A 26,532-nucleotide genomic window follows, 5' to 3' on the forward strand; every position below is an offset into this window, starting at 1 on the left:
CGCTGTAGGTTAGACAACTAAATGCTTATATTCACATGATAGGTATCAAATGAAGTACTCTACTGGTATCAGCATCACTTTAAGGGTACTGGTATTGGTACTTGTATCGTGATTTTTTTAAACGATACCCAGCCCTGTTGATCAAGCATGGTCTGATCAATGTTCATTCCCATTAACAACACAGGAAAGGATTTATGTGTTTAGTTAATGCACAGTATTTAACAACAATCATAATTTGTCTCGTAAATGTATTCTTTATATCATTACGACTGTGTTTTACTATATTGTCATTTTTTATCTGTTAATACACTTGTAGGTGCACACAGGACGAGTTGTAGTTCAAAAATAGATTTATGAACACACATCTGTGTAAAACTACTTAAACAATGTGTTAGAAACTATTCATGACATGCTTTTGTACTGCTTAATTTGCTAAATATGATCTATACAATATTTTGTATTTTTAACGTACCCTTTGACATATTTACTACAGTATCGTGCTGTTTTAAATGATGTTAACATGATCACCTTCCCCTTTTTATTCTTGCATGTTTCCTAACCTGTTTCCCTGTCTCTTCTTTTGCTCCTCTCTCCTCCCTCTTCCCTCCTCGTGTGCCACAGGAGAGCAGCGCCCCGAGGGCCAACTGCAATAAGATGATAATGATGTTTACAGATGGTGGGGAGGATCGTGCACAGGAAATCTTTGAGAAGTACAACTGGCCCAACAAAACGGTGAGTCTGTCCCCATAAGGCTTTTATCTATCCATCTATATCACTCTGCCAGCTGACGAGATCATGCATGTCCAGAAACTGCCTTAGCAGGCCTCTTTTCCCCCTCTCCGTCTCCCGCCATATTCTGCTGACATTGTCTCGTTATTGCACAGGCAGTTGTGTTGCTTCTGCTGTCAGACATGCCAAGCACTCCAATCTGTGCACACAACATCCTCTCCAAGCTTTCTTCACGTCCATTTTGGCTGTTTTTGATTCTGGATTTTTTTCCTCCTGTGATTCATTTCTCTGGCCTTTCTTCAGCTCTCTTCTTTTTATCTCTCTTTCTGTCTGTTTCTCTTTCTTTCTCTCCTCCTCTGTCTCTTTTGTTGTTTTGCTGCTGGTGTTAACAGCTCTGACCTGCTGACTAATTAGCCACTTTATCATCAGAGCCTATAAAATTACAGCCAATAGATACTCAGTTTGTGCCTTTGTTGCAGTCTTGCTTTCACTCCCACCCCTCCTTTCCCCACTTCACAGCCCCACCAATATTTATTCTGTATATCCATTACCATCCGGTTCCCTCCTGACGGCTGCTGTCATACAGGAATAATCTGCAGTTTGACAACTCTCTCACTGCAGTCTCCTGTTGGAGACACTTGTGTGAGTCGACTGGGAGGCTAATCTAATCATACTCGAGATTTGTGCATTGTAGTTTTCACATGACAGTGACCTTATTGCCTTCCAGAAGGAGGTTTTTGTGGTCTGGTTTTGCTCTATTAGCTGTTTCTGCAGGAAGTTACTTTTTGGGCTGTTTTTATTCCGGCATTGACGTCATATGATTTGTTCTTTTTTCGTCCTCTCTGTCTCTCTCCATTTGTCTTTTTCTCCATCCAGGTTCGCGTGTTCACCTTCTCTGTTGGCCAGCATAATTATGACGTCACCCCTCTGCAGTGGATAGCTTGTGCCAATAAAGGTAAGTGGATAAGGTGTTTCTATCAAGCACATGTTTGAAAGTACAATGTAAAGGAGAAATATGGCTTGGTACCTCAGCCTCCTGGTGTCTGAGATAGATTTTATAGATGAATACTTTTTTCATTAGCATTCACTAGATACCAAGGCAACAAGATATTAAAAGACACATCAGTAAAAATACATTTGTGGAGCATTCTGGTGAATGACATCTTTTTTCTCAAACCCCAATCGGTCTTTGTTTTTTCTTGCAAGACAAAACACTAACAGAGCAACATGAGGAAGACAATAACAGTGAATACAGGCCGATTAACATCAGGGAGGAAGAGAACAAGGTTATGTTTGTTAACGTGTGTTTTGTTGATTTGATGTTGGTGTATACGGGTGTAATTGTGTTCTTAACTGTCACTCTGGGGTGAAGTCTGTTAGGTTAATAGTTGAAATAAAAGGGGAAGGGTGGTAAACTAAGGGAAAGGATAGGAAAGGAAATAAACAAAACAACAAAACAACCAAAAAATTGAAAGAAAATTAGAATAAAACACCCCATCCCTCTGTACTAATGATTTTTCAAAAAATAGAATTAAAATTTAAAAAGTACACTAATGCTAAAACTAACCCTACCTTTTCTCTCGCCGTTGCTGCAACTACTAACAACAACAATATTAATAATATTAACAATTATAAAGTTAGAACCGGTCAGTAGGGTCAGCCTGGCAATATTGTTTCAAAACGGCTTATTGTTTCATTTTGCAGCTATTGATAAGAAATTTGAACTATCCCTGTTACAACCATGTTGTTTTGTAGATTATTTACTAAAAAGCCCAATTCGTCTCAACAATTAAATCATTGTCTTGCATTTATTCGTGAGAACATCATAGCACAACAAGTGCACGACAATGCATGTGTCTTCTGCTGATTGGTTCGAAGAGCATTATATTAACCCTTTCTTTATAAGCAGATAAAAATGGAAAGAGACTGGAGATTGAAAAGTAAAAGTCACAAAGTCATAACTGATCAGATACTGATAGAAATAAATACAAAAAAATCCATTAATTTTCTGTACTCCCTTTGCTTGTCAGTGGGTTACTGATCATATCCCAGAATGAAATGAAAAACGCTCCTGTCAAACAACTAAGTCATTCTTTAACTGTTTTTGTTTAACATTATTAGAATAAGATTAATTATTATATTACAACCCAGTCATCACAAAGATTTATCCTAGTGTTTGTCTTACTGCACGCAATGCCCAAATCAGTATTGTATTAATCTAAAGCAGCCGCAGTCCCTAACATGATGCAGCAAACAGCAGCTCTGCCTCTGACAGACAGTCTGACAAACCCGCATGATTCAGCTGCTCCTCCTGTTAGCTTCAGTGTCTGTATGAATCTCGTCCTGACTCATTTAATCCCAACTCAGACTGCTGTTGCCATACTCAGTTTTGAACACAGTTATTTTTTTAATCCATAACCCACTTTTCTTCCTCCCTTTTGTGGCTTGATTTAATATTGTTTCTCAGCATCGCAGTTTATCTGTAGCTGCTCCTTTATGAGGCCTTTAGCTGTCTATACGAGGCCTCGGCTAGCTGCTGCCGCTGATTAGCTTATTGCCAGTGGAGCCAAGTGCTTCAGAAGTATCTCCCCAGAAGTTGTTATTAATTAGCAGGAGTCTGGTAGCAGGATGATTACCGTGCCATCTCCCTGTCAGGCTGGGGAAAGTCCAGGATTACGCCTCTGTGCCAACATGCTCTCCGCTGTTCGCGACTGTAGTGATTACCATGGTACTAAAGTCTATGCCAACATAAGACAATGGTGTTGACACACCAGCCTCAATGGAGCTGTCCTCTCATATCTTCAGTACTTATTACTCTTTGGTATCTCACTCCAGCAGAGCCAGCTCCCTGACACTTCCACAGGCCCTAACCCTTCACCCGTGACATACACACATTTGACGAACAGCAGCAACGAACACACACAAGCGCAAACACACAACTAGGCCACTTGGAGATGCTAGCTGTTGTCTCACTTGAGCTTCAATCCCATTCTAAGAAGAAAGTAACCTCTCTGTGACTCTGAGGACAATGAAAGCGTTTCTCCATGCTCCCACACAGTGTAACAAAATCCAAAACAGTAGGAGAGTTATCTTCAAAAAAAGAAGGTTAAGTTGAGAATAAAAGCAGCAAATACGATATACTGCATTTGTGATCCTAATGCCTCTACAAAAATACTGTTTATAATCCAAAAATAGGAACAAAATATCCTTTAAATTCAGGATTGCTGTCCATAATAGAAGAATAGTTTACTGAGTAAACTAGTTTATATGATGTTGCAACAAAAATTTCTGAATAGAAAGGAGTGCAGGCTTGTCTACATTGGAGGAAACGCATACTCATAGTTGGCACAGAATCACTTTATGTACACTATACTTAACCTAAATTATTATTTTTTTAACTAATTAAAAAATTTAAGAGGGACAGTTAACCCCGAAATCAAAACTACATGTTTTTCCTCTTACCTGTGGTGCTGTTAATTAGTCCAGATTATTTTGGTGTGAGTTGCTGAGTGTTTGAGATATTGGCTGTACAGATTTCTTCCTGACCCGGTTACTCAAGCTAATCCACAGACCTTATTGTGGGCAGATTCATGTGGGATCTGCCTATGTTCTTTCTATTGAACAACACTCCACAACCATATCACTGCGTAGAAGGAAGTGTGCATCGACTCAGCCTTAGAGATAGAGTGAGGGCCTCGGACATCTAGGGGAAGTTCGGAGTAGAGCCGCTGCTCTTTTGGGTCGAAAGGGGGCCAGCTGAGGTGGTTACAGCATCTGATCAGGATGCGTCCTGGACGCCTTCCAGTAGACCCAGAGTATGCTGGAGGGATTGTATATCTCATCTGGCCTGGGAATGCCTCGGGGTCTCCCAGGAGGAGCTTGAAAGCATTGCTAGGGAGAGGGTTGTCTGGAGTGCTTTGCTCAGCCTGGGACCCACCCCCGGATAAGCAGACGATAATGGATGGATAGATGGATTAAACATGAATCAATACTTGGTAGTACCAATGTAATTCGGGCCCCTTAAAAGTACAGAGTTTGGTACCCAACCCTAAAAAAGATGTTCTTTGAGTTTTTCAAATGTATTTTTTGGCTCTTTGAGAACCATAAGAGGGGTGCCATTATATTAGTTTCATTACATTCAAAAAAGGCAGACATCTCTACAGCCAATATCTCCAACATTCGGTAACTCTTACCAAAATAATCAAGGTTGATAAATAGCACTACAGGTGAAAAAAAATTATTTATTTTTGATTTTTTGGGTGAACTGTGCCTTTAAGATCTATAGATAAATATATTCAAAATTACCCCAAATTTTCTGTCATATTTGTCTCTGACATTATAAATATGAGGATGACATTAGAGGGACACTGACTTCTAACAGTACAGGGGCATTATGTAAATGAGTTTTCAGGAAAAAAATAGGTTATTGATTAAATTTATAATTGCCCCTCACACAGCAGACCTCTGTTGTTAACCTGCACAGCACAGAGGGGATCCACATTACAGTCTCACTTTTAGTTACCACCTATGATTTCCTCTCTTCACCTCTCGCTGATCTTTGCCCTACACACACACAGATGCCACCTCTCTGGCACACTGCCACAAGCACTGGGACACACTACTGCTCTGAGCAAAAGTATATCAAATAGCTGTGCTCTGCATGTGCATGCATGTGAACCTCAGATTGTGCATGCAGACGTGTACGTATGCGCACAATGTCGGCACGCTTAAATGTGCAAATGAATGAGACGGAGAGGCAAATCTCGACACAAACCTCTGGCACAGAGCATATAATGTATCAAAATAATGAGAGTCATCTCAGCCTCTTAACATTCTGGGGATGCTGTCTCCGTTTTGCCGCTCTTTGTATAAACACTCATGGCTTTAATAACTTGGGGAGCGGCGTGGTTATTGACCCAGTCGGTCACTCTCCTCCATTCCTAATCAGCAGCAGCAGTGCCTGAGGCTCAGCATTCCCAATGAGCCTCCACATTTACATCCTACAGCACAGCCACAAGTGTGAAGAGGTCAATGGCCACAAGCTTTACCATGCCAGCTTGGCCCAACAGCATCAGCTGGAGATGATGGCATTACGTGTACCTAATCACATGGAAGAGATTAGACCCCAGTCTACAAATGGATCCATTTTGTACAAACTGTGACTGTTTAACTTCTGGAAATGTAGACGGAGTATGACACAGAGAGGCACCATGATGCAGGCTGCATGCGAAGCGTTCCGTTGAAATAGTGTATTGATTCTCTCTTCTTAATCTTCAGGTTACTACTTTGAAATTCCATCGATTGGAGCCATCAGAATCAACACCCAGGTAAGGTATATGGAGTGTGTACAAGCTCCTGCATGCACCTTTATGAATCCCCCAAAAAAAGCAATTTAAAGTGAGCAGCTGGTTCATTCTTCTTTCGCTGTTGCTTTGATGATAATTATACACATTGTAAATATTCTTTTAAGTGTCATAATAAAGAAACAGAAGATTAGCGATCCGAAGGACTACAGAGAGGAATTGAAAGAGTTGAAGTTTGAGTAATAACAAATAGGGGCGTGGTTTTTCTCTGTGAGAATGTTTGTTTTCAATCTGGAGTAAAGACTTCAGATCTCTTTCTAGTCTGTTTTACACTGAGATAGCACTATAGAGCTGCTACAAAGTCCCTTCTCCTTCCTCCTCTGTATTTTCGATGGCGTCATTCATTGTGTGATTATAGACAGCATGCCAGCATCGTAGAATCAAACAGGCATGACAGACGTTACCTTAACACAACAGCGCCTGCCTCTACTGTGAAATAAAACACATGCGTCCACAGCCCTTTTCAAATAATAACAATGGCTTAACATGGCAATAACAATCATTTGCCAACGCTGTTATATGGAGGCTGTGCTCCTCCTCTGCTCAGAGTGGAAGGAGCTACCAAACTTCATGTTTTTTCCTACTTTGCAGACATTTTCACCCACTGAAAAAGACAGTTAACAACTTGGCAAGAAATGTCTCACAAATTGCTAGGAATTAGTAAAAGGAAACAAGAAAATGACCTAAAAATTAATTTGAAAAAAAGGGGAGGGGAGTATTATAAAATTATATATAATATATATAAGCTAAATTAATTGCTAAATGTTACTTATTGCTTTTTAAATAACCCACAGTGGGTCACACACATAACACATAGTTTAAGTGTCACACCCATCCTGCCAGTTTTCCTGTTCATGCAGACACAGTTTTGGCGTCGTAACTAACTCCCATGGCGGCTTAAAGGCGAGGCCACTCTGTCTCCACACTCTGGGATCATACCTTATGTATACCACAGTGAGGTGGAATAACCACGCGATATTCAATATGTAAAAGGGGCTTCTATCTCTTTCCTTTGCTCTTTTTTTCACACATACACACACAGGACCCTGCCACCCCCACTCTTCCTTGAGGCACTGCGAGTCTCTGCAGCCCCTTGGGATAACCTCATTCCAGCTGTAGAAATTGACTCAGTTGCTGGGAGGTTGGGGGGAGCTACTGCACATCCCTCCTCCCCCTCTTTCTCCTCCCAACCACCCCCATCGGCCCCGGTGAGCGATCAGACCCCAGAATATACTGTCAGCTGTTCCATTAACTCCGGCATATTTATATTCTGAGAACTGCCACTTACTCTAATAGGTTTTCTGAAGGTGGGTGACTACAGCTCTCTGTAGAGGCCCGGAAGACACATTATTTAATCGTACTCTGCCCTTCAACATCACACACTCATCACATAGTTTCTAAGATGGCAACATTAAAATAACCGATGGACCATAGATGGCAAAAAATGTATTATTCATACCATCCTGAGTCATGCAATAATGTAGGAAGAGTTTTGAAAATAAATACTTTTTTGTTTTATGTGAGGCTGGAGTTTATAGTGACGTATGTCGTCCATTCTTTGTATAGGATCTCAGTGGAGCAACAATAGCAAGCCAGGCTTTACTTAGGGTGTTTGTCTTTAGAGGGAGTGTACTGATGAGTTTAATCTCTGGGATTTTGGCTGTTACGGTACCCATGGAGACAATAGCATTTAATCAACACAGAGGGACGCTGCTGGCTCCGGTTCCTTTGGACCACATATCTCCAGTTGCTGACTTTTTATGTTTCCTAGATTGTGCTAGCCAGGCGGAAAATTTCCCCCATATCCCGTGAAAAGGTCTGGCTGTCATTGTCCTGATGGAATATCTCCCTGTGGCGCGTTAAACCAGACTTTTATTGGGCTAATAATAGAATAGGTTACGCCTGTCAGCACCTCACTGTTCAGGCGATGGAAAAACAAACGGTCAAAAGCATAATACTGGAATAGCTGTGTGCTTGTGCGGGGCGCCCCTTTTGTGAGGAGATACAAGGGTCAAATGTGTGATAATGTTTCGCTTTTCACTGCAAAATGGGAGGAAATTTGTCATCATGTGAAAACGGCTAATGTTTTTTGGAATTAACATTTGACCCGAGAGAGCTTCTACATTCCCACTGATCCTGTTTTACATTTGTGTTGATATATAAAGATAGACATTTAGCATTTTTACTCACCGGCTGCTGCTGAATAGGATACAGAGGATGATTTCAGAGCTTTAGTAAATGTTGGCAGATGTATACACAGTCAGTACAATTAGAGAATAATGTTGCTGTCTCTGGGCTGTATAATAGCAACACACTAAAGGCTCTCAGTGTGATCGTCCTGTCCCTAGCAGGCTTTTTTCCTCTCAAAACTGTGCGGCTGCTTCATATGTCATGAGGTCACTGGCTCAATAATCTTACCAATTACACACCATCTCCAAAATGACAAGAATCAATACATTGTTTACAAAAAAAAGGCATATCAGCTGTTGTGCGAGGTGGCTCCTGAGAACAGAAGAATATAGTGAATATGATGTATTACTAGTGGATTTAACCCCTCACCTCTATTCACAATAGCTGTGGGACATTCTCACAGTGGCGGCAATGACAGTAGAGCCTCTGGGAGAATGGCCTGTTCGCACGTCGTGCCACTGACACCCTTAATGTGTTTTTAATAGCTCCTTCATAATGATGAGAAACAGCCTTGAGTGGCTCAGGACTGGAGGGTTTATGGCTCGGCAGGACCGGGATGCTGCTGCTGGTGGCCCACTGGTTTATGTGGTGACAGAGAGGAGGCCGGTCAGGGTCCTATAGTTTTATGACAGATGAGCGTTGGCTCTTCCAGCTCTTTGCTTTTAACGCCTCTACATGACAAGCGCTATAAATGTTTGTTCGATTGTGTGTGTTTATTGTGTATGGTCACACTGGCATGTGTGGTTTTGCTGTTGCAGGAGTACCTGGATGTCCTGGGTCGTCCCATGGTGCTGGCCGGGACTAAAGCAAAGCAGGTGCAGTGGACAAACGTCTACCAGGATGCTTTGGTGAGAGAGATTTTCAAAAGATGTATTGTTTCATTTACCCTTAAGTAACCTAGGATAGGATTTTCAGCATAGGATTTTTAAAATATGTCTATATCTATGTTTATATATTAAGTCCATCTGCTGCTTGTGATGTGTAAATTTCAAGCAATCGTTACAGATATTTGGGCAAATAGAAAACCCCAGTAATTAGTCTTAAAACCCAGAAATCTGTTGGCATTTTAGCACCTCTGGTTTCCTCGTCTCAAAGTCAATGGGTTTTTTTTTGTTAGAAGCCCGAAATAAGGTCTGTGATTAACACACCCTGAAGAGACTTTCATGTTTTGTTTTACGACATAAATACGTCTGTGTGTCTTCAAAAAGACAGTTGCTGACAAGTGGCTGCAGGAGACAACAGCGCATCATCGCACCTAACCGTGCCAAACACGGCTTAGCAGCCTCGTAGCAGTGGCAACACGTTCGTAGTGTAGTTTTGTTTTAGTTTAACAATAGCCTTTTACTTTTACAATTACATTTAGGCTTCTAAAATCCTGAAATGGGTGTTCATTTTTGAAGATTATCTTGCTGAACAAAACGTGTAAGTAACATAAATGTTTCTCTACCACAGAGCTTTTTTTTTGGTGTGATCCAGAATCCAATGAAATAATCCCATAGACTTTTTGAAGTGGGAAGCAGGGGGACTTTAGCTTCTGGGTTGGTCTACAGAAAAAATTCATCCCTGGGGCACTGTATGAAGTCATGGCCTCTTAACAATATAAGCACAGTTTCTGTTCCACTATTTTTTTAAGGATATTAAAAGATTATATTACCACAGTTTGTTATTCTTAAAGGCCCAGTGTGTAAAAGTTAGGGGGATTTTGTGGCATCTAGCGGTGGGGATTGCAGATTGCAACTAACTGAAACCTGTGGTCACAATTTCTTTAGTGTTCAGGAGGTTTTTGATGGGAATTATCTAGAAATTATCCACAGAGGTCTCTTCCTCTCCAAAATAAACACACCAGTTGATTTTTACCAGTATGAACACTGAGTAAAGCAGTTTCATATTACAAATCAGTGTTTTTCCAACGCCTGACTGCAACAAGCACCCACTTATGCTTGCTCTGGTGTTTTCTGATCCAGACGTTCAGAAGGTTTTTACTGTGAGCTAAACTATCCACAGAGGTGTCTTTCTCTCCAAAACACATACATACACAGTGATTTAAACTGTAAAAACAGAAAACAAGAAGAGAAGTTTCACATTAAAATATAAAGTGTTTCTCCAACACTGTTAGGCTTGTCAAAGATGGGCTGCTGCCCAGCACCTGCTAATGCCTGCTCACCTTTTTCTCTGATAACTAAAGAAGCCTAAGGTCATGAGTTTTTTACCCAGATCCAAATTATCCGCAGAGGTCTCCCCACCTCCAAAATGAATGTACCTGGTGATTCAATATGTTGAAAACACTTAATAAAGCAGCATCACGTAAAAAAAAACAAAAAAAAAAAAACAGCATTTTTCTGACGGTCTCGTAGCAGAGGTGTTGATAGAAGGATGCTAAAATGCCACAGTGTGAATTCTGTCCGTATATCTCCCTAAATCCTACACAGTGGACCTTTAAAGTCAAAATCCTACAGGTAGTTTAAGTGTGATGTAATCTATTTATTTTGTATACTTTAAAGCTGTTTTTTTCAGTGTATTTATTTTCAGCTTGTTGTGTTCATTGGATTTGATTTTCCATTATGCACCATATAAAGATTTATTCTTTTTTAAACAAAACATTTTAAGTTTTTTAAGTATTTTTAATATGTGTCATCAGGGTTTGGGCCTCGTCATCACCGGGACGATGCCGGTTTTCAACCTCACTGTCGACACTGTGAGCTCTCAGGTAAAAACAACACAGCATTACAAGACACTGAGCCTAAAATAGCTCTCTTACACAGCACACAGTATGACTCAGCCCAGCTCATTCTTCATATTAATGAGCCTTTACCTTCAGCATTATGTAAGAACAATGCTTTAATTGTCATTCGTGTGGTTAAGGCTACATAAGGTTATTCAAGCAGAAACAAGAGTTGGAGTAGCAGGTGGGCTTCAGGTTTTATTTTGCGTCTCTTTGCTGTCGTTGACCATCATCAGTCATTTGTAATGGCGTCCGCCCAGCTGCTGCTCTTCGAGGCAACACCTCCCCCCTGAGGTGACAACAGACATCACAGCCACCCATCTGTAGTCTCTATCATCATCCAGGGAGCACAGATGCACCCAGCTTTCAGTATCCATGACCAAAGTATTTACGCTGAGCTCATAACACAGGCTAAAAGCAAAATGACTCAGTTTAAGATAGAGTGTAAAAAATAATCAGATTGCACTCAAAGTAATAAGTCAAAGATGGCATGGAGATGTTATCGGTACTCTCACGGCAAAGCTACCGGCTCTCTGTTATTTTCTCTGACGTCAGTGTGGTTGTGGATAAAATGTTAATGATTATGTTCTCTCTACAGAACCAGCTCATCCTCGGAGTAATGGGGGTCGATATTGCAATCAACGAAATCAAAAAGAAGACACCTACGTACAGAGTGAGCATGTTCACACACTCAATATCACTCTCATATCGCTCTCATATTGATGATTATTGAATCACATCTCCCTTTTCATGTGCAGCTCGGAGCCAACGGCTACACATTTGCCATCGACCCAAATGGCTACGTGCTGCTGCATCCCAACCTGCGACCAAAAGTAGGTCCAACTGTGAACGCCGCCCCGCATCTAATGAGTTAATGTGCAAATCTGAACGTTTTTCTGGCTGGCTGACTCCTTCCGTCTTCCCCTGCTTTCTCTCTCTTGCTCAGATCATTAACTTCAGGGAGCCCGTCACTCTGGACTTTCTGGATGCAGAGCTGGAGGACAGCAACAAGGAGGAGGTAAAAACATCTCTGACACATCATTATTATCAACTCATGTGTTTAATGTAGTTTCATTAAATCATTTTATTTGTCATTTGTCTCCCCTTTTTATGTAGTGTGCCCTGTGACACTGTTCTGTCTCTTTCTCTCTCTCTCTTTTCAGATCCGTCGACAGATGATTGATGGCAAATCAGGGCAAAGGAAAATCAAGACGCTCATTAAGTCAGTTGATGAGGCAAGTCATCAATATATGAGACTCAATCATGATCCAAAGTAGCTCCATCCTGGATGGTGTTGTAATGAACCTGAATAACTCAGTATGTTTAGGATCTGTTGTCTCTCTCCAATTATGGGAAGAGAGATGTGCTGAGGATATGACGCTGTTAACAAGTTTCTCTCTGTGGTTGCCAACAGAGGTACATCGACGAGGCCATGCGCACGTACACATGGACACCTGTGGAGGGTACAGATTACAGGTAGGTTTGAAATCAAACATGCGTCACCCGACCTCAGACCAAAAAGGTTGCGCAACTTGAACCTGTGAGTGAAGTCCAACTTTGATACTTTTGATTCGCCCAGTTTGAGTCACAAGTGTCAGATTTACAGGTGACAGCTGTTACTCATCAACCAGCAGTGTTTGTTAAGAGGAGCCACCACGATCACGCACTTGGAATCGCTGTATAAAGGCAGCTTGCTCATTCGCCTGCTGTATTTGCATGAAATAATTCATCTGAAGCACTGAAATTAAAGAACACTTTTTTTCCTCTCTCTCATAAAAACCTTCAACAGTACTCTAAGCACAAATTAATTGCATAGTTTATTCAGCTCAAAACTTGGTTGAACATTTGAGGTTGCATCGTAATGACATTTCCTCCAGGCAGCACTTTGCAAATTACAGTTTATGATATTCAATAGTCCTACAAATGGCTGATGTGTGTTTTTACATCTGCTGGCAGCGTGCCTGGTCCTGGCCGAGTCCATATGAGGTTTCCTCTGCACAGCTCTATTAATATTCAACTCAAAGGGAAATTCCAGTGTATTTAACAATCCTCATGTGTTACAGTTGTTGCCTGCAAGAGTCAAGTCTAATGCTAAGCAAACATCTAAAGATCTACTCTGTCATGCATCCTACACTTCAGAGTTTAGGGACTTTCTTTTACTCATAAACTGGCGACGGCTGTTTCTTTAAATCTAAATTAGCTTTATATTATAGAGAGTCGACGGTGGCTCAGTCTGAACCTGGTGCTGTCACAGCCTGATTTTCTATCTGTTCCAATTAATCCTCTTACCGGGTTATGTTTTAGCTTTGTATTGCACCACAGATTAAGAGATGGGACATGTATTTCTATTTATTTTCGCTCTTTAATTTCTGGCTTTGACAGAAGAGTGAATATTTAGTAAAATAAAACATATGTAGGTCAAACAAGGATGCTGTAGGGATAACATTACAAAGTAAATCTGATACTTCTCTTTTGTTTGAACCCCCTTGAAGTTAGATTTGATTTACACAGGAATCAGCAATGTGTTGAAAATCAAGCATGTGTGATACTGTACAGAGAGCGCTCCCTCCAAACGCGGTTGCTTTGCTTTGTTCGGCAATGGCCTTCTCGCAGCAGGGTGTCATGGAGGACATGCCAAACGTTTATTCTGACTGTTTGATTTAGGCACATGTGGGACTCGGCTTAAAGATCCTCTGAATTGGAAACTTGAACTTCCCGGAGAACTGTATCTTCAGTAGTGGCGTCATGCTACACTAGTAGGTGTAACTAAAAATATAACCTATGGCAGCTTAAAAAATGGTAAAACCCTAATTTTATATCAACATTTTCTGTCAATTTATGACTATCTTTGACAAGTTAGTCAACCATACTGATTTTGGGCTACTTTTTATCAAACGGCTGCCACTTTGAGGTCTTGATCACCTTGTTGATTACCAAGCCTCCTGTAGTCTGTTCATGTAACCTTACCCGTATTACACAAACACGGTGAAAAAAGTTTCACAGCTAGATCCAAAAACTGAACCAATTTCAAAACAAAAGCTCACCATCTTGTCTACATGCGCTGCAAGTGTAGCCAGTAAAAAAGGTACATTTTGCAGCACATTACTCTGCGAATAGTCTAAATCTGTTGTATTTTCAGTCAGATTACAAGATAAGCTGACCATCTAGCTCACGCCATTGTTTATTAGTTTGCTACTCAGATGCAAAGAGGCATGGCATGCACCTGCGTGGGCCTGCAGGATGATGTATGACCTTTTAATTATCATTTTCCCATTTTAGCAGCAAACATTTGTAAAGTCTGAGCACAAAGTTAAACACTGTGGCTAATCAATATTGTCAGGACATGACTCTGAAAAATATGAAATATGATGAAAATACCAAAATACACTGCAGGGGGGCTTTAAATGAAACTGACTTTTTCTTTATACCTGTCAGTTTCCAACGGGCTTAAGGATACTTTGTGCAGTTTTCATTATGCCATGTAGTTTGTTAACAAATTTATGTTTATATTCAGTGTTTCTCCTGAGGTCTGGGTATCGCAGTCTCTTATTCAAACAAACTTTTCAGTGCTGCTTGGATTGAGGTGGATGGAATTTGCAGCTGAGATGACGAGTTGCAACGAGTCGTCGAAGTTACTGATGGCGGCGATGTGCATCGTGGCATCGCACCAAAACAGGACAAAAATTAGCTTGTCCACCCTGGTGTCATGCTCGGAGCCATTCTGAGCTGGAGCCAATAAATACCCGTGACTGCTGCAGAGTCATTTGTCCCGGAAATGACTGCTGATTGTGACCTCTCCCACTAAAGACAAAAGATGTTGGCAGAGTGTTTGTGGGTTTTTAGTCCAGTGGCAAAGAGGCTCAAGTGAGCGTGCCCGACTGTGTCTTTATGTTTATGGAGAGTTTTTATGTACATTCATAACATGTTCTTGATTTTCTGCCTCGTCACCTGCAGTCTAGGATTGGTACTCCCCACATATAGTGAGAACCACATCAAGGCCAACCTGAGTGACCAGATCCTTCAGGTGCAGTGTAAGTACCCGGGAATACCCAGCATCCTTCGCTCTCTGTCTCTCTCTCTTCTCTTTTTCTCTCTCCACTCTGTCTTCCTCTCTCTCTCTCTCCCAAAATATGACCTGATGCTCTTATCCAGTCCCCTGTCCTGGGTCTACAACATCATCATAGGGAGTGTACGAGCGGAGCCGCCTGCCCCGCTCCCGCCCTCTCCCCCCTGCTCCCCCGCTCTCTACGCTCTCTGATAGGCAGGATCATACCTGAGTCCCCCGACTCCTCTACTGCCCCCTGTTCCCTCCTGTCTTCATGCTGTGCTGTAAAATGGTGATGTTTTTTCTTCACACTGGCTGAAGAAAAAAATAACTGAACTGACAGAAAGGTGAAAGCTGTGGTTTTACTGTGTAACTCAGGTGAAAATAATGGTGACTTTTGTGCTATTATTTTTTTTGCCAAATGCTCTCGCCTCTTCTCCACCAAAGTAATGATTCTGAAGCATCTGTGTTCAAAGTATTTGATGTTCTGAAAAACTGTGAAAACACGCATGCTTTTCACTCCTTATGATGAGTTTTATGATTTGGGGAATTTTCCTTCTGTTATGTGTGTGATTTTATTTTTATTTATTTTTTATTATTATTTGTTAGATTGTGTGAGATGTTTCTCAGCTTTGGAATCATTCAGTAAATAAACTCCCACACGGCCCGGGATCAGGGCTCGTCTAATGTGGGAGTTTGGGTTTTTGTGGGTCTGAATGGGGACACACGTTGTCTCTCTCATTCTTTCTTTGTCTAGACCCTGTTACTCCCCTCTTTTCCTCTTTCATTTGATTTTTTTTCCTTTTCTGTTCGACCATGGTTTTCTCTCACAGTTACTGGTTTTGTCTTTACTGTTTTTCCTTTCCTGGATTTCCCAGGTTTTTGTTCCTTTCTTCTGTTGGTTTTCCTCGTTTGCTCTTGGCAAATAAGATGTTTGCTCTTCATTTCTTTTTTCTCTCTTGTCTTGTTTGACTTAAATTGGTTTCTTTCTTTCAAGAAAACAATATTTTTATTCAAACAGTAATTGAATAAAATATTGTCTGTGATCCCCCCCTTCCCACCCGACCCCCTGTTTCTTTTCTTGCTCACTCCTTCTCTGATGGATCCACACAGTGCCATACACCAAGGGCAAGTATACTCCTGTTGGTCCACGTTCCCTTCCTTTACTTCCTACTCCCTACCGCTGCCTCCTCCCCACACCTCTCGTCCTTAACCTCTTCCTGCTGCCCCCTTCCCTCCCCCCTCCTCCTCCTACCCCTCACCTGTCCCAGCCTGCTTGCCTCTGTTCCTGCCCGTCTTGCCTTCAGGACTTCCTACCTTTTTTCCCTCTTTTTACTCCTCCTCTTCCTCCTTTTATCCCTCCTTCTTCCTCTTCACCCTCTTGCTGCAGCTCAGATCCCACATCTCTCACCACGATGGCTCCTCCAGCCCCCAACCTCACCCTCCTCCTCCCCACATATCCGCTGCCCCAGAAGCAAAACAAAACAGAAAAAAAACATACCTACTGCACCCGAGGAAGACAGATATACATGTTCTCTGTTAAAACTTGTCTTTTGTCCTCCCTCCTAATCCTTTTCCTTCTGTGGATAGCTCCAAATGGGTGGTGTCTGCCTCTTTCCTCTCTCTCTCTCCCTCTCCATCTCTCCCTCTCACTCTTTTTCTTTGACCATATTTCTCTCTCTTCTCATTGTTCCTCCCCATTTCTCTTTCGCCATCTTTTCTCTTTCTGTCTTTTTCTTACAGTGTCTTTAGCTATTAAATGTTTTAACTAATTCTCACACTAGGGCTCAGGTGTTGACAGATTTTTAATTAGATTTTTTTTAAAACTCCCTCTTATTAGTGGTATAGCTAGGTCAATTTTGAACATATCAAGCTCTATGTTAAGTAAATATTCTTAACTGTTTGCTGTAATATTTTGATAATGTAGGAATGTAAACACATTAATCTCAGATATTAATTTTGTAGTGCTACATCTTAGCTATAATAACGTATCAGCACATATATATAATGTAAGTACAATCCCAATTCCCCAAAAGTTGGGACACTGATTAAAAAATGAATAAAAACAGAATGCAATGATTTGCAAATACATTTTGACCTATATTTGATATGGCAAGACTTTGAAGTATAAACCTATGATCTGTGGTCTGATGAGTCCACATTTCAGATTGTTTTATGGACGTAGTGTCCCCCTTGTAAAAGTGGAAAAGGACCATCTAGATCATAGCCAGAGCAAGGGTAAAAAGCCAGCATCTGTGATGGTATGAAGATGCGTTTGTGCCTATGGCATCATGGGTAACTTGCAAATTATGAAGGCATAATTGATGCTGAGAGGTACATACAGGGTTTGGAGCAGCATATGCTGCCAAGCAGACGACCTTCTTTTCAGGGACGTCCCTGCTTATTCCAGCGAGACAATGCAAAGCCATGTTTTGCACGTTATAACAGCATGGCTTCACAGTTAGAGTGTGGGCATCAAACTGGCATTAGACCTGACTCCCATTAAAAATGTGAGGCACATTATGAAGTGCAAAGTATGACAAGAGGGACCCCACAATGTTGAGCAATTTAAGTCGTATATAAAGCAAGAATGGGAAATAATTTCACTTTCAACAGTTAGTGTCCTAAGTTCCCAAACACTTTTATTTTTGCAAAATAGCAAAGTAAACAAACTCAAAATATTTTATATGGTTTTATCACAATGTCACTTTGTGCAGCTTTTTTTTTTTTAAATAAAATAACTAAGTAAACAAACTAAAATATGTCTTCAAAAATTGCTTTTAAATGCACTTTGCAGCACTGTATAAAAGTACAGAACACTGTGAACAAATAATATAATCACAGTTCCACTTTAAAATAGTGTTATTACATTCCCAGTCAAAACAAATAAAAACTGGTCACAATTCCACCTATTACAACAATATAGTAGACATAAACAAAGGATTGGGTGGGGTGTGTGCTTAAAATAACCAGTTCCAATTGATTAAAAAAAAAAACATTGATCAGGCTTGGTCCGATCAGGACATCCTTAGAATTTGCAAAAAACATTTGTAAAGTTTGTATTGTTTATATTTAAACATTTGTTATATTTGCTTTGTACTGTATTTGCTTTATACATATAGGTAAGAAAAGGCAGATCAATGCACTCTATTTTTATTTATGTTTCACACAGTGTCTCAACTTTGGGAATTTGGGTTATACTGTTTTATTTCTAGTAGAGTAAATAGGGGTCTCTTGTGATCCTAATATTTTAACATAGCTATAGTTTATTGATCTCCATATCATAAACACTTATTTAATGTTTGTTAGCTGCCGTAGTATCTCGTCCATAGCTGGAGACGTTGCAGCAGCCTGCAGACTGACCCTTCAGGGCTGAGCTGCCCGCCCAGGTCCTCCCATGTTGTCAGGTGTCAGGGTGCCGCTCGGCGCAGCGCCTGACTCCTGTGTCGTCCCTCTGTATTCCCTGTCTCCATCGGCTTGTCTCCCTCCCACCTCACCCCTCAGACTGCCGGGGGCACGGCCCAGCGCTTCCTCAGTAAACCCGACCCCGGATGTGCACGGCATTGTGGGCGGAAAACTACCTGGGCACTCTATTTTAGCTCTTAAAATTTAATTCCTCTGCTGTACACAGTTACAGGTCTTGACATAATGAGAAAATAACACGTTGGATTCGTCGTGCCTATTGAGGCTTAGGTGGCAGTGGATATTTTGTGCTCTGTTTTGTCTGAGATAGATGAAATGAAGTTGCCCTTCGACATGCCCTTCACAATGCAATGCATCTCCTCTGATTATGTGTCTCTCTGAGCCCTCTCCCCTGCCAGTCTGAGGGGTGACCACTTCCATCAGGACCTTCACCCACCTCCCCTGCAATAGTTGGCCATGTTGATGCCTGCCTGATCTTAAAAGCACTCATTGTGGATAATCTGTGTGAGAACTTGCTTCCCGACTAATCACGTCTCGCAAGTCAGTTCTCAGACATCCAAAATATGTTAGATCGAAACCAAACAAATCAGAAAATGTCTGTTAACAAAGTGACGAAAAGGAAAAAAAAAAGGTGTGAGTGCTTGTGAAACTAAAGCAGACGTCTATTGAGAGTCAGGTTCTATTTTTGGCACCATATTGGCTAACGCTAGTGTTCCCATGATACCTCAGTGTTGCTATGGTAAACTCCCTTCTGCGTCCCTGCACCTCTGAAGAACAGCTGCTGTTTACCCACAACTCCCCACCGCCCTGCCCACTGCTCTTCCTGGATAATCTTCCCCTTTCTGTTGCAGATTTTGAATCACTGCTGCCAAACAGTTTTGAGTCAGAAGGACATGTATTCATTGCTCCCAGGTAGCCCTGCGTGTGAATGCTTGGTGTCATTGATGGTTATCAGTGTTTCGTCTTGTCTTTGGATGCACTATATACTTCTTTTGTTGTTGTTGTTGTTGTTGTTGTTTTTTGGCTTCACATGGAGCATTGTTTATTTATCATCTTATTCTTATTCTTGAATTATGTCTTTTGTGATGTTGAGTTTCGCTGTGTGGAAGTGGTTGGTTTCATTCATTTATTTCCGATTTTGAGTGTTGTGTTAACTTACTGAGGAAAATTTAAGGAAAGTCTAAAATACATAATTACCTTATAATATTATTATTGTTATTATTATTATTTTATTTTTTTGCATTTCCCCATTCTCTACCCTGAGTTAACCTCATTACAACAAAGTGATGAAGCAACATCAAATCTTTGCATGCTGCCACTGTGCTGTTGTATTTTTGTATTATATGTTAATATTATTGGTTTGGTTGTACGACATAATGTTGGAGGTATACTCTGCAGGATTGTAGATTAGTGTTTGTAAACACCATAGACTGTATAAATAATGGACGTAGGTACTGTAACGTCACCCACTGGTTTGTGGACTCCTGTGTTAAAGCCTTGAGTCAAAAGTGAGGAGCGAGGGGTGGGTCTGACTAACAGACTGTGGTGATGCCTCGCAGACAGCCTGTCCCTTATATAAATGCGACCTTGGGCCTTAATAAAATGTAAATAAGAGAGTTAAATAAAACTCTACCACCTTGTACAGTGGTCATGAATTTTTAAATTAGCTAAGAGACCAAAAACTTTTCTTTTTTTCACCAGGCTGTAAACATGTTAACTTCTGTTGTAAAGTTGGACACTTTAACTTGGCAGTCTATGGGGATTAACTCAGTTTTGGAGCCTGCCTCAAGTGGTCATTAGATGTACTGCAGTTTTGGGCACTTATGCATTTGCATCTTCTCTCGGCCTTGGAGATTGCCTCTTGATAAACATACTCGCTTGTGAAAGTGAAAGTAAAGCCAACTCCAGATTCACTGTTGTTCAGTGTTTTGCCTCACTATATTTGCCTTTTTAGGCATTTTGTCTCTGGGATGTCTGTTGCTTAACAGTCTTTCATCTGGTGGCTACCTTTTCATAAAGCCTTGACCTCACCTGAGTGCTGTGGGAGTACACACCCATAAAGGTCCAAAGCAGCAGCGAAGGTTTAGCTCACCTGCGAGAGAGGGCACCAAATATGCTGAGGCCTTTGCAGTGGCCCGGGTTCGTTTCCGGCCTGTAGCCCTTTGCTGCTTGTCACTCCCCACTTACTCCTGTGGGAGAGAGGGAAAAATCCCCCCAAACTATAATCTTCAAAAAAAGAAGGATAAGTCTAAAGCACAGAAAATAAAAAAAAAGAAAAGAAAATATAGGCAGAGAGCAGGGTCTTTCCAGAAAAAAGAAAAAATACATCGCCACACACTTCTGGTGGGTCGTAAATGATGATTAGGAGGGGTTACTTCTATATGAGTCTATAAGTTGTTTTTAGGAAAATCTTGCACAGTATATCTTTCAGAATAAAATGGATATTGGACAGCAAAAGCTACAGTGTATATGGAAAATGACTGAAATCCTCTTTGCATGAGCTGTTTTGTTATCACACTCATGGCCTCCAGCTGCAGCCTGCATACTGAAACACACTGATACACATCACTCTTTCATTGTGATGCCTGTGCTCCACATTTTCACATGTGGTTTTGATCGACGGTCATGTTAGCATATTGGAGTTTAAGACTGAGGACGTGCATGCTGCACATGATAGCATCAGCATGTTTATAGCTTCATGCATCCCTCCTTTTTGTTGTGTGTTCGTCTATAAAGGACAAATAACACAGAGTGTAAATATCGCATAAACATGTTTGTTTTTAGCTCCTTTTTCGGATCTAAAACACAGTGTTTGTTCCTCAGGGAGTACTGCAATGATCTGGAACTGTCCAACAACAACACTGAGTTCCTGCTCAACTTCATTGCTCTTATGGAGAAGGTGACACCGGACTCCAAACAATGTGAGTGTCATTTCTTTTTCCTCACACACAATTTGCTTGCATTTTATCGATTTTAGGGTCGGTAATTAAATTGAGGAGTAAGGGCTGCTATTGTTATAGTATTTTGTTATTGTCAACAAACTGAAAAGACTAAAAGTATCAATGGATTTATTCAACTGCTAAGTAATGTCTGTGTAGCGAAAGCTACAGAAATGATAGATGCATGTTCATTTTGCCAGCATCAGTACTATCACCAAGCTTCTACAGAGACATGTTGAGTTTTGTAGATTTACTTTGGTTGGAAATTAGTGAAATTATTAAATTTGGAGAGAAATATGGTGTTTATTCATTTGGGGTGGAGCTTTATATCAACCTGGACTGATGTACTGATTCAGTGATCAATGATCCACTAGCATTAGTACACATTTAGTTTAGTGTAGTTTAGATCTTTATTTCAAATATACCAAACAAAATGGGAGAAGAAAATAAAATATAAGCACGAAAAACAACTTAATATTAAACAAAAATACATCAATACAAACTAAAAACATTGATATATATTTTCATTCTTAGGATATGCCTTTTTTTAAATTTTTAAATTACCATCCAAGTATCCGTCCAACCTAAACTTCAACCTAAATATTCAAACAGTGCTAGCACCAGGTTGACCAAAAAAAGGACAATGAGGATATTAACTGATATCGTCCCCTTTCTGCCCCTAAACTGAATCAAACTGAACTCGTATCATTTCAGATTTTGTGATATCAGCAAATATTATATTGTTGTCCAAAGAATCTACTGTATATAACATGGTATCACTTTTGATTTACATGATTTACACTTTTGTGTTCATATTCACTCCAATCCTTATGTTTGGTTAGATTTTTACTAAAAGTCCAGTTAGTTTAAAAAAACGTTTCTTTTTTTTATTTATTTTTTTTTATTTTCTGGTTGCCGTGTTCAAGGAAAAGAAATCTATGTCTGATGTGGTTAAAATTGATGTTATGTTAGTTTTCACCGTCTCTGGTCATCTCTACTTCATCATGTTCAGGTGACAATTTGCTCCTTCACAACCTGATTCTGGACACCGGCATCATCAGACAGCTGGTTGAAAAAGTCTGGAAGAATAAAGACTTGAATACGTGAGTTCGATTACTAAACTGCATTTTTTAGATTTGACTCTGAACAAGACATGGATATAATATTTGTCTCATTTCTCCATCCTTACGTTTAGATATGGCTTTCTGGCCGTGTTTGCGGCATCAGACGGAGGCGTAACAAGAGTGTTTCCAAACAAGTAAGTGCACTTCAGGTCAACTGTGTCTCTATCATGTTTGTCACTTTATTCTCTTTTAAAGCTGTAAGTTGTAAAGACTTAAAATGTTTTAGTGTAGCAGGAGGCTTGTACATCAGAGATTTACAGCCCTGGTGTCGGTACTCTTAAATCTCAGGGCTGCAGAAACCTGGGAGGAAGACCCTGAGCCCTTTAATGCCAGCTATTACCGCCGCAGTCTCGACAACAAGGGCTACATCTTCCGAGCGCCTTATCGAACAGGTGAATGATGCTCTCTTGTTGTGGGGTTATATATCTCACACTGAGCTTCGTAATGTGTTGTGGCTCTTTGTTTCTAACACCACCACCCCCATGGCTTGTTTCTCTATTTCGTTTCCCTCTTGAAGCCCGGGATGAGCTGCTGAACCCAGAGAATGACACCATAGGGATCCTGGTCAGCACGGCTGTGGAGATCACAGTAGGAGGGAAGACCATCAAACCTGCAGGTGGGTTCAGCTCTGAGAGAGGAAACAAAACCCTTATTCTTAGAGATGATAAAAGTATATTTTGCAGGATTTTCTTTAAAAAGAATGTATATTCCACTTATTTAAAAAGGACTATTACATATAAGTTAATGTCTCTTATATTCAAGCTCTTGCCAAATGAGTTCACACAATGCTGATTAAACCTTTCACCACCAGGGAAAGTAGTTGTGTTTTGCATCAGCCAATCAGAGATTGCGGGGGGTTGTTTATTTATTGTGAGATTTTTTTATTTTTTCTTTATTTTTTTCTGTTGTTTTTCTGATTTGCACTGTTCTGTATTTTGTTGTTTTCTCATTGCTTCATCCGGGGTTTCCATGGTCATGGAAAACTTTGAAATGTCAAGAAATTTCACAGTTTCATTTTCCAGGCCTGGAAAAGTAATGGAAATAGTAAATCATCATTGAAAGTTTTGGAAACGTCATGGAATTTTGTAAATAATTTACTGAAGTGTCATACTGCTACTCCAAACGCTACAAACGCTTCTTATTAAGACAGTGTGTTTTACATTTTAATAAGATATTTTCCCATCATTATGTTTTACAAACGTTTCATGTTTTTACATAAAAGTTTTATGTTATAACAAGATAAACAATATGTTGTTTTAACAAGAAAAGCTTGCTGCATGTGATAAATTTGTGTGACGAAATAACGTGACAACATCTTGTTAAAACATGAAAAACATCTTGTTGTAATAAGAAACTTTTCACATTATTACCTGATAGTGATTAGGTTTTTAACATTTGGAATGAAGTTTACTATCCATTTCTTTCATGTTACGTATGTTGTGAATGGTCATTGAATTTTGTTATGTGTCACTGAAAAATCATGGAGAAGTTTGGAAATTTTGTCAGTGAATATGTGTTGGAACCCTGTTCATCTGTAAGTGCATGGTTCTGATGTTTTCTTTTGTATGTATGTTCATAGTTTGATTTTTTAAAATTATGGTTTTTAAGAGGGAGGGGGGAGAAACTTCAGTGACAGAGCAGCAGCTGAAAAGTCATAAGAAGCTTCCAAGAAAAGTTTCTAGAGTTTATGATCCAGATAAAAAAGAAACCTGGCGTTCAGAGGAAGGATTAAAGTAAAAAAAGACTTGAAGAAAGCACTCCTAAGGCCAGTGGAGATGCAGCAAGCTCACTTGTGGGCATATGTCATAGGCAAGCGTCAACAGTGTTTATGTAATAATAGTAGTGCCAGAGGGAGGAGACAAAAGCTCTGCACTCCAGCTTTAAAGAAAATGTTTCAGAGTCAAGGCAGAGATAGTTACATATCTGTGTTTGTGTTTGCCGACACATTTTGTAATAAAAACACAAAGAAAGGTCTGAACACTGTATCTCCCTTATGTGCAATTTATTAGCAAATACACAAGTGATGTTTGGATGTGATAATAAATTGCACTTAAGGAAGTTACAGTGTGCATAGCTTTCTTCATGTTTTTTATTGCCATCTTTACTAGTGCCCGAAACAGTTTTGGATGTGTATGTGATGCTGTGATGCTTTTTTTGTCACTTTTTGTTGACATGTCCGTGCTCTGCATCTGTTGAGCCTTTTATGTGCATTTGTCATTTTGTTTTTTTGTATTTTCATCTCCTTTCTGATCTTCTCTTCCTCACAGTGGTCGGAGTGAAACTGGATCTTGAAGCCTGGACGGATAAGTTCAAGATTCTTGCCAGCAACCACACAGACAACCATCAGGGCTCCAACACAGTAATGAAATATACTTCATTTATATAATTTTCCCATGTTTTTCTGTCAAATTGACTAACGGAGACAACTGCTTTTAAAAAGTGTTACTTTAGCAAAAGAAAGGACATTCTTCAATAAAAGCACCCAGTTAACAAATAAGTTTTGGGATTTCTGACTGTAATAACAAAATTAATTTAAACATAGATGGGCGGTTTAAATAATACTTTGGCAAATACCTTTCTCTTTAGTTTATTAAGCTTACATTCTGACATGCAAACAAATATGAAACTATCATCATAACAGATGTTGCATATCCTCAGGTTTCTATCCAGTTCTTTTTTTATCTTCAAGTGATTTTAGGAATTCTGCTGTTGATTAGCCAAAAATCACAAATAGCCTGTCTATACTTTTGTTTTTCATGCAGCAGATACTTTTTCCAGTTTAAGCTCTTTAAATTTTACATATTGCATGAACTGATCTTTTGGTCTCTTTTGAACAGTTAGTTTCAACCAGCTGAAAATGAAATAAAAAATGAAAATGTTTCCCTTTAAGATTCAGCAGTATTTCTAAGATGTTCAGCTAATACTTTATGTTTTATCTGTGACAGTGTGGACCAAACAGGGGCTGTGAAATGGACTGCGAAGCCAACAGTGAGGTAAATATTCCTGTATACACTTTGATCGACTGTATCATATCACTGTACATTTTGTACTTCCAGTTGACAGCCTGTCTTTGCCTCTGTGTGCAGGATCTCCTGTGTTATTTGATAGATGATGGTGGATTCCTAATCATGTCCAATCAGAAAGAGGACTGGAACAAGGTGGAGATAATACATTTATTTTCACACTGACCATGTTTTCTTGTTTATCCTCACACTCAGCTCAACAGATGTTTCTTATTTCCACACAGGTTGGCATGTTCTTCAGTGATGTTGATCCCTACTTGATGTACGCGCTCTACAACAATTCGTTCTACAACCGTAAACAGTCATACGACTACCAGTCTGTGTGTGAACGGATGCCCAACAGTGAAGCCGGAGCTGCACCCAGAGGAGTGTTTGTGGTGAGAGCAACAAAAAATAAAACAGTAAACTAGATGATAATGTTTTAAAATCGCATATTGAGAAAGTGGTACATGTTTGATTGAGACGTGCATGTGATCCAGTTGTTATAACGATCCTATTGTTGTTACATTTTTTTTCCATCTGTATTTGCAGCCCACAATTGCTGATTTTGTAAACGTGGCTTGGTGGACATCAGCTGCTGCATGGTGAGGGTCCTCACGCTCCAAAAAAAAAAAATTCAGTGAAACAAACAATACACACATACTGTACCCAAAAGAAAGCCGACACAGGAACATATTTACTGCAAAATCCATCACTGTAACTTATCGCTGAGCCCCACGTCCTGTCTCCACAGGTCCTTGTTCCAACAGTTTATATATGGACTGGCTTATCACAGTTGGTTCGTCACAGGTGGGTTCATTTAAGACAGCCATTAAATGTTGGCTTGGTATTTTTCAAGTTTGTGTGGTCTGAATAAGTTGCTAAATTTGTCACTGGTTGCTTTTTAGAAATAAAGTTACTAAGAGTGTTGGAAAAATTATTAAATTTAGCGAGACATTTGTCAAGTTGACAACACTGTATGTTTTAAGTTATTT

General features: G+C 40.1%; 1 protein-coding gene across 1 annotated transcript in view; it reads left to right on the top strand.

Moving 5' to 3' along the window:
- cacna2d2a (calcium channel, voltage-dependent, alpha 2/delta subunit 2a) overlaps nt 1-26,532 on the top strand; it is a 99,130-nt gene that overhangs the window by 64,389 nt on the left and 8,209 nt on the right. Inside the window, exons 11-33 of the mRNA XM_042506155.1 lie at nt 622-732; nt 1,606-1,684; nt 6,007-6,056; nt 9,041-9,130; nt 10,921-10,989; nt 11,603-11,677; nt 11,763-11,837; nt 11,951-12,022; nt 12,168-12,239; nt 12,419-12,480; nt 14,959-15,035; nt 19,324-19,384; nt 21,296-21,393; nt 22,424-22,514; nt 22,607-22,669; nt 22,824-22,927; nt 23,053-23,151; nt 24,803-24,894; nt 25,481-25,528; nt 25,622-25,693; nt 25,783-25,935; nt 26,090-26,142; nt 26,292-26,347. Of these exons, the coding sequence (XP_042362089.1) occupies nt 622-732; nt 1,606-1,684; nt 6,007-6,056; nt 9,041-9,130; nt 10,921-10,989; nt 11,603-11,677; nt 11,763-11,837; nt 11,951-12,022; nt 12,168-12,239; nt 12,419-12,480; nt 14,959-15,035; nt 19,324-19,384; nt 21,296-21,393; nt 22,424-22,514; nt 22,607-22,669; nt 22,824-22,927; nt 23,053-23,151; nt 24,803-24,894; nt 25,481-25,528; nt 25,622-25,693; nt 25,783-25,935; nt 26,090-26,142; nt 26,292-26,347 (1,822 nt within the window). The remainder of the gene's footprint in view (nt 1-621; nt 733-1,605; nt 1,685-6,006; nt 6,057-9,040; nt 9,131-10,920; nt 10,990-11,602; nt 11,678-11,762; nt 11,838-11,950; nt 12,023-12,167; nt 12,240-12,418; nt 12,481-14,958; nt 15,036-19,323; nt 19,385-21,295; nt 21,394-22,423; nt 22,515-22,606; nt 22,670-22,823; nt 22,928-23,052; nt 23,152-24,802; nt 24,895-25,480; nt 25,529-25,621; nt 25,694-25,782; nt 25,936-26,089; nt 26,143-26,291; nt 26,348-26,532) is intronic.

The sequence above is a fragment of the Plectropomus leopardus genome, chromosome 2, assembly GCF_008729295.1.
Source record: "Plectropomus leopardus isolate mb chromosome 2, YSFRI_Pleo_2.0, whole genome shotgun sequence".
NCBI lineage: Eukaryota > Metazoa > Chordata > Actinopteri > Perciformes > Serranidae > Plectropomus > Plectropomus leopardus.